General features: G+C 34.4%; 1 protein-coding gene and 1 pseudogene across 1 annotated transcript; both read right to left on the bottom strand.

The window, feature by feature from the left end:
- Positions 1-608: 608 nt before the first annotated feature.
- LOC120132562 lies at positions 609-4,747 on the bottom strand (annotated as a pseudogene).
- Positions 4,748-5,535: 788 nt separating this feature from the next.
- On the bottom strand, positions 5,536-7,291 carry LOC120132570 (probable UDP-arabinopyranose mutase 1). The gene is made up of 4 exons (XM_039149311.1): positions 6,935-7,291; positions 6,483-6,733; positions 6,174-6,342; positions 5,536-6,092 (listed from the first exon to the last, which is right to left on the bottom strand). Exons 1-4 carry the CDS (start codon positions 7,259-7,261, stop codon positions 5,748-5,750), a joined length of 1,092 nt encoding a protein of 363 aa, XP_039005242.1. The 5' UTR covers positions 7,262-7,291; the 3' UTR covers positions 5,536-5,747.
- Positions 7,292-9,247: the final 1,956 nt, after the last annotated feature.

Here is a 9,247-nt window from a genome sequence, read left to right as displayed (position 1 = left end):
TATAGTGAGAATTCATATTTTACTATTAATTCCTATATTATATGTAAATTATAGTTACAATTTACATTTTTTTAATTTAATAATTTTAAATTTATAATTCATCATAATATTTGTGTATTATTTAAATAATAATCGGAATTTGTGTAAATTATATGTGAACTTGTAATTTTACCTTATATATTGGATAATTGTAATAATACTCATTTATATATTATTTTTTAAATTAAATTTATATTTTTATTAAATAAAAATATTTTAAATATATATATATATTATTTCGGATCAGGTTGGGTTTGAATTTTATCTCAAAAAATTAAGTCGGATTTAAGTCGAGTAGACCGAAAATCCGACAGACCCAACCCATGCTCATCCCTAGATACAAATATATCAAAATGTATCAATAAACCATTCATAGAAGGGTATCAAGCTATTCAATAATTATTGACAAATCGTAAATCAAAACAGAGTGACGTGAGAAAATTACTCACCAACGTAAATCACATACAAGTGTCCAAAGTATAGAAGATCAATGTAAAAAAGCTGCTTCATGTTTACAGGGAGATTCAGCTTACAATAAATATATATGGTCCAAAAATATCAGATTATTACAACAATTTGTATAAAAAAAAAACTGAAGTTTTTCATGCTTGAGGGGATCAAACAAGACCCCATCAACCAAATATGAATTTTCCCACAAATCTTTACCCTTTCAAACTTCTTTCTTCTGCATAAGAGAATCATTCTTTTTTCCTGTCAAGATACTGTGATGAACAAAAAGAAGAAGAAGAAAACTAACAAAAAGGATATGTCAAATCTCCTAACAATGTCAAAAAATAATTCGATTGGCCTTTCAATGGGTTCATATCGTCGTCGGTCGCATAAACTACGAGCACATTTTTTTCTAACTTGTGGCACAATCTTGGGTATATGGGTGGCCAAGATTTATGTACCTTTCCCATAGAGGCTTATACCTCCCGATGGCCAGTTTTAGCCATGGCTTCATGTTCCCGTTGAAGTGAATGACTGCTGCACTCTCGATCAAGCGGTTGTCGATGTTGAGATCGTAACCTAATCCTAACACATGCCATTTTCGATCGAGTGGTTCTGTCAGGCCATAAAAGGCTAAAAGACCGACAGGTAGAGTTCTGAGTTTCCAAAGTGTCTTATCAGTGTTTTGTTCCTTCCAGTAATGGTACCTTGCGGTGACATTAGCTTTCCTCCAGGCAACTAGATCGAAAACGTTCATGCCAAACGCCCATCCACATGCTTGCGGGTCAAATTTCGAGCTGATGATGGGATTTGAGAAATTTAGATACTTGAAATAACGATGATATGCTTCGAGACAAGTCTCCACTGCCCCATTTACATTCCCATGCAAATCCAGTGAGAAAAGCGGTGTTAGATCTTTCTGCACAACAACATCATCATCAAGGAATACTATCTTCTCAAGTTGAGGATAGATCTCTGGTATGTAAAACCGAAGGTGATTCAACAAGGCAATGTATTTCGGGTTCTGCAATCTCGGCTCAACATCTGGATTTTCCCCAAAATAATAGGCCCGTGAGTCTACATCAAGTAGCTGCTTTACGATGGGAGCGTAAGAAACATTCAACCAAGTAAACTCCTCGATGTTCTGCACCTCTATCATGGCCCCCCTTAAAGTCGTTACTTTGGAACCAAGCTTGCATAGCTCCATAGGTAACCCCATTAGTGATAATGTGGAAAACCATCTGCTTAGAATGATCAGCATTGGAAATCGTAGAATTAACGACAACTGAGGTAGCAAGGACATTGTCTGAAAATACGCAGAAATGATAAAGATTGTTGTCAACGAATCGAGCAGAGTTTCTCCGCTCGTTTGCGAGGTCTTGAAGGGGCAACCTTTTAAGCCAATCAGCGGAAAGCTTGAGAATTAGGCAGTGAAGACTCTTAGGAAATGCCTCTGCAACCAATTGTCCAAAAACCGTACTCTGAGCAGTTGCGGCATTGGCTCGCTCTTCAAGGGCTTGAATATGAGATTTCATCGTCACTATCGTAGTTGCAATGTCATAATGAGCATCTTGAGCCTTATATATTGGAGATGATTGACGGGTATTTATTGGCTCCGCTTCCTCCAGTGTAATGGGCCTCCCTCTCATTGCAGCTTTAGAAAGCAAAAGCTGGCAACTCCGAATCATCAAACTTAGCTCCCAGGCAAGGTAAAAGTGATTGTGCTCTTTTGCAATTATGACATAAGCTTTGGCGAGTGTCATTTGTTCTGCCAACTGCCGAGACAATGACGTAGCACCCAATATTTCTTCAGTAAAGTTTAACTTCTTACGAACACCCCGCTCCATTCTTGAATCTTCCTCCTGGAAAGGCGAATGTCATTGATAAGAAAGCCATGCAATAATCATATAAAAAGAAAATAGCTATGAAGTACACTGATTCAGTTAACCTTCAAATACTTAAAGTCGGTAATGGAAGATAAAATAAGACATGCGGTAAACTACATAAAAGCATATAGCACAGAAGTACATACGGATATTCCAACTCCTCCTTCCTTCTTATCTTAAAGAGCGATCAAGGCAATTTCAGGCACAAATTTATTTGCCATTACACCACGTACTTATTGCTTTTCGTTTTCAGCTGGGTTCCTGAACTTTGCATTCCCGTTGATCAATCAAAAGGACATACTACCACAATGTTCTTATTCAGGAAACTAGAAGTGAAAAAGCAATCATCGATTATTGAAGATGCTGGAAAACACGGTATTTTTCAGTAATGAACAGTCACTATCTTACTGCCGGCATAGTAAGGAAGTCGTAGAGTAACGCTAGATAATGGTTCCCATATGTAGCAAACTGGCAGCAGCATGTTTATATGGTTATGAACTCTAAAAGGATATTTCTCCATCCACATTAATTACCTTGCATTTGCATCCTTGAATTGCATAAAAGAATCCTATTTTGAGTTACCATAGGGACTTCCACAAACCAAGATTATGAAATCCATGTGTCGATATCATTTTATAAATCTTATAACAATACTAGATTCAATGAAAACACCCTATCATTATAAGACGGTTACTTCTTAGATAGCTTCGGCGTTTATAGTATATTTACCTCCATGATAGATTCTTATGAATAAACACAAAAGCAACTACACAGCAAAATACAAAATAACATGCTAATACATGCAAACATCAAATTTATAATTTATTCAACACAAAATGTTGTTGCATTAAAGTTTCTACTTTTTTTCCAAGTTAAAAGACACATCTACGGTTGACACCGGTGAAATTTGATCTTAAACCTCAATAGCACTAAACAAAGGCTGGTTAAGCTGCATATCGTAATCTCATTGAAAATGATATTTATATTGAACCATATTCCTAATCCTATTAAAAACAAGGGAATCACGTATCAACTATAAATTTTGGTTACCGAGGGATTGTTTATTCTAAGTAGACAACGCCTGACTAGATTCGACATAGTATGATACTGAGCAAGATAAAAAGTCTTTCAAACAACAGTAATACTAAAAGTGGGAGGCTTAGTCAAGTAATGGTGGAGACTGGAGACTCTCTTGAGGAATATGATGGCGACAAAGACTCAGTGCTGCGAGTGTCTATGGAGAGTTATGCAAGCTGCAATACCTCATACCAAGTACAAGGACAGAATCACCAAGGTGAAGCTTCAAAAGATATGACCATTTTACTTCATCCGTGGAGCTAAGTGTCAGTGAGAGCATGGTTGTATCGTCTCTAAGACACAGGTACACTGGAATCTCTCCCGGCACATTTTCGTGCAGAGGTTGAGCAACCGGCCATTGCTCATACAAGCAATGCTGCAGGGCTGAAAGCTGGTTTCTTAGTGATACTCGAGGTTTTGATCTTAGTGTTGTTTCCATATGTGAATTGATTTCTAGGTTTTAATATCCATAATTATTAGGATTATTTCATTATCTTATATTATATACACATACATATATGCGTGTGTAATTGGGAATTACAGCCAAAAGAGCACTAAAATCAACTTCAAATTCATCCTTATACTTTTAAATCCTATGAACAAGTATTGAATAACGTAAAAACAATCTAAACAAACAGATACATAGAAACAGATAATCAAAAGATCAAAATGAAAACAAAAACAGACGAAATTTAAACATGTATAAAAAAGATCAAAACTAGAGATTTGTGTCGTTCGTGTTCTTACATGAACAGGATGCTCGACCCGATCTTCATTACGATTGTGATGAACTACGAACAAAACCAATACAGCGATAACGAACAGCCCAAACAACGCACAGATCCAATGTGAAAGCCTCCTTCGAACCGGGCGCCGGTAATCGGTGGCCCGCCGCCGCATCTTACAAACCAAATACCCTCCACAATTCGACCACCAAATCGAGACTTCTCAAATACCCTTCTCATCAGATTCGATCATAAACGAAAATTTTCAAGGAAAATTTTGTTACACAATCACTCCACCGCTCTTCTTTTTTTACACTCTATGAAAGCTCAAAACAAACAACGCAAAAGAGACAACAACAAAGACAACTGTGAGGTCTGCTTTTAGTGCGAATCAAAGGCCTATATGAATAAGAACAGACGGTTACGGGATCTGGGTTTTCTTTGTGTTAGCATGAAGAGTTAAAGGTAAAGACTTTAACAAGAGAGGAAGGGTTTTTTCCCGTGTTTTTATTGGTTCAGTATTTTGGTTTATAGATATGCAAAAGAGAGGGAAACGACAATGAAAAGAGAATAGAACAAGCACACGAGACCATGTCATAAATCTGTGTGTGTTTTATTTTCGGGTAAACTATCCTACCGGTCATCAATGTTTTATATATATCTCATTTTGATCATTAATTTTTACATAAAATAGTTATTTATATTGAGTGTTTTTTTATTTTAATTATGAATCATTAAAAAATTAATAGTGATATTATGAAATATATAGTTATAATAAAAAATTATATCAATATTGTTATTGGTTTGTTATCATGTTAATCTTTCCTACTTTAGAATCTTATATTAGATTCAGATATACGATTTACGTTCGTGAATAATTTTCTCACGTAGTTCGATTTTAATTTGTGGTTTGTTAATGATCTTTCAATAGTTTGATCTTATTTTGTGATTCATTTGTCAATATAATCATATTAGTTCGTATTTAACTTTTATTCGAATTTATTTAGTTAGATTTTCAAACTTTTTGTTGTATGATTATTTTGTAATCTTAATGACTAGTTCCTTGTGTTCATGATTATATGAAAATATTTTATATTTTAATTTACGAATTTGATAAACTTTCATTGTAATTTTTAAGCACGGTTGACAAGAATGTATTATGATCATTTTTTTTTTTTGCTTGTTTGTAGGTTATAAATAGACAAATTTATAAAATTTTAGGAGTAGAAAATATAATTTTAATAGAAAAATGTATATTTAAAATATATAAAAATTTAAAATTTTTAAATTCATGCAATCGAAATTGAATATCTAATTGAAATAATCTCTGAATAGTATTAAATTAACCCAACAAATCTAAAACAAAAGACAGACCATCGATTTCTAAACTCGGTAATATGGTAAATCAATATACATATAAACCCTGCAAAATAATAATTCAAAAGCTCTAATGCAAGAGCTCGGACAAAAATGTATGATCGGCGTTACGATACAAGCCGGAAGCATTGCGATGCGAGCCGACGACGTACGTCGGCTGAACGGAACGCTAGCTGTTCTAGGTGAGGAGAGTTTATTTCGAAGCACCATTAGGCAACTCGGCAGATTTGGTTGCACCCGATGGGTTGAGTTCATCCCATGCTTCAATCCATGTCAGCATAGCATCTGCGAGCTTGTCGAAGTAGTCGTCGACCTTGCCGAGCTTCTCCTTCACCTGCTTGGCGAGTTCGACGTAGCATTTTTGAACGCTGGTGCAATCCTTCGGGAGGGTGACCGATTGGAAGAACGGGATCAACTCTTCTTGCCAGTAAATCCCTTTGTATTCTTTCTTAAGGTTCACGAACGGGTTGCTCGCTTTGCTGTGCCAAATGTATGGCAATCCGGTCTTCACTCCCCATCCGAGATGATCACAAATAACCTGAGTAAGAACGGGCATATGATCAACGGCTGAAGTTTAATAGGAAGAGTATATACGGGCGTAGCGAAGAAGATAAGGTACCTTAGTGCACCAGCCGGCCCACATATCATCGTATCGTCCGATAGGCTGGCCGTCACCCATGAGTCCGAAGTACATTGCCGGACCGATCAATTCCCGATTGAATGCGAGGTTCATACCACACATGGGAAAGATGGTTCCCTTTGGTATCGTCATAACAGCATCGACATACCTGATCGAAATTAGACATGACATGATTAAGCAAAAACATAAATAATAAACCGAACACAAAACATTACGATTTGAATCGGTTTTTGATTTCGATTTCTTTGCTAGTGATCATCAACATCGAAGGTTATATATGTACTATACCTTGTGTTCCTCTCAAGAGGCTTGACAAGCTGAGTTGGCGCATCATAATCCGGGATGTTGAGCCAGAGACCGTGAGACACGGCAGTGGGAACACCCTCCCGGAGGCTGAACGGGTACCCGCGAACAAAATCCGCACCGGACTGGTACGGATCGTAAAGGGTGTTGAAGAAAAATGGAGTGGAAGGACTCAAGAGGTTCTTCATGTGCTGCTCCAATGCATTAATGTCATTTCCAGATCGATCTTTAGCAACCTATAAAAAAACCAAGCAGCCTCCAACATCAGGTTCACAATTCGAGTCAAGAACCATAAACAAAACATTGAAATCATCACATCAAGATCCAAAGCTTTAAATAAAATAAACCCGATTCCGAATCTCGATAGTTTGTTGAAACCCAGATCTCTAAAAACACGACAACAGACTAAACAAATTTAATCAAATGTTTGAGCTTACGAAGCAATCATCGTCGATGGTATAGATGTACTTCTTTTTGGAAACCATGTAGCCGAAGCACCTACAAGCAGAATCCTTGAAGGAGATACAATAAGCTTTAGGACCCAGAATCCTGTTGATGTCGTTCCTGTTGTAAAGCTCATAATCGAATCCTTGGGGGACTCTGATGGTCTTCGAAGGATCGCCGTCTTGGACTATGATGAGATGGTAAGGCTGGAAAAATGGTCTCCACATCTCCAAGAAATCCAAGTTCCGAATGGTGGGAATCACGATGTCAAGCTCGTCTTTCAACAGCGGATCTGGTGAGTTAATCGCTGGATCCGCCATTGATGAGAGCTTGGAGTTTCGGAGCAACAGCGAAGTTACAGTGAAGCAAGGCAAATCTGAGAATATAACAGGGGAAGAGGGAACGCGGCTGTGTGTTATAAAGAGGGAATTATACGACACTTATGGCACGTGCGAAGAAAATAATGTGACTGTTAGTATTAAAACAGCTTGATTCACGCGTACACCTGTCCATGGTCGAAATTACACTTGAAATTTAATATTAATTAAAAGGTTATTAGGTGATTGATTATTTCTGTTCTATTTTGTACATTTTTCTTTATTGTTTTAAAAAAACATAATATATGATTATTTTTTATTTTTATTTAGTTAATATATAGTCACCACAAATTAATTATCGTTAAATATTTTTATATAATAACACATTTGAATCATGTTATTTACAAGTTCTTTTAATCTAAACCTCCGATTAAATAATATCATGTATTATGTCTCGTGTCACCATTCGATTGGAGAATTTAAAATTATTTTAATTTAATATATTTATTTTTCATCAATTATATAGTGATATGGTCACCTTCTTATTGAAAGAAAACAAAGCAAAGTAAATTAAGACATAATGGATTTGAAATCTAAATGAAAATGATTATATATTAATTAAATAAAAAACGAAAGTAATCATATATTATATTTTTTAAAATCAATGAATAAAAATGAATACATAAGAATAAATGATCATTAGTGTAATTAAACTTAAATAAAATGATACTTTTTATTATATTGCATGCATTATAACGTGTTTAAAGTTTTCTTTATTAATATGAGATAAGTATAAAGTAATATTTATTCGAAGATAATTCTTAATCATTTAACATTAAACACTTATACTTTTAATATTTATGATACTTAAACTCGAAACTTAAAAAATAATAACAATCATTTCACCATAAAAATCACTTAATTTGTGCATCTGTCTAAAATTTAAATCAACGTGGAGGCGACTATTCCAGCTAATTTTCAAACTCCAAATTCAAATTCGCCGGTGAGGTGACTTTGACAGCTGTACCGACGTGTGTATAGGTCAACCAAAAAGTTATGCCACCGGAGATACGTGGCGCGTTGGCAGAGGAAGGTCAACTTTGTTTGGTTTTCCGACACGAATGGCTGGATCTTTTTAGCACTATATGGGCGGGAATTGGGAAAAAGTCTTGCTTTCAATTTCCACGAAGAATAAATAAATAAACAATGTAGATACTCTTTCGATTATAAAATATTTTTAATTAAAACATTTAATCCTAAGTAATTATAGGATAAAATATACAAATGCTTAACTATAAGATACTGTTTTATTAAATACATCGACTAATAGATGTTATAAAATAATTATTTGATTATAAAATATTACTTTGTTGAATCATTTAACGATTAAAAATTATAAAAAAGATCACTCGACTATTAATTATGTTACAAACTCATCATTTTCCGTAAAATTTATGATTGTCTAAACTAGATGTTAACATGATAACTGAATATGATAGTCATTTGTGATTCTAAGATCAGATTTTATTATATTACACAGTCAACATGTTAATTTAATAAAAATAAATAAATTTAAAATATAATAAATAGTCAAAATGATTATTCTTATAATTTTTAATAGTAAAAGAACTTAACAAAACAACACCCTACAATCAAAAGATTATTTTATAACTTTTAATAATCAAGAGACTTAATAAAATAATATTTTATAATCAGGATCATTTGTATACTTTACCATAATTATAAAAGCAGCATTCATAAAAATCACAAAACAGTTATTATTGTAGAATAATTTGTTTGGATCGAACTAGTGAAAGAGGAAAGAGTATTGTTTTGATCATTGAACAATTTTTTCTATCAATTTTGTCCTAATTGAGATAATAACACATTTGATCCTTGTTACTTAAACATTCTATCAATTTGATCCAACCACTGAGCCAAGTTTATTATTTCTTTCATACATACAACCACAAGAAATCAAAATGCTTA

This window comes from Hibiscus syriacus, unplaced genomic scaffold (assembly GCF_006381635.1).
Source record: "Hibiscus syriacus cultivar Baekdansim isolate YM2019G1 unplaced genomic scaffold, ASM638163v2 tig00110569_pilon, whole genome shotgun sequence".
Taxonomy (NCBI): Eukaryota; Viridiplantae; Streptophyta; class Magnoliopsida; order Malvales; family Malvaceae; genus Hibiscus; species Hibiscus syriacus.
Note: the sequence above shows the minus strand (reverse complement) of the source record. Positions and strands in the feature narration are given on the sequence as shown.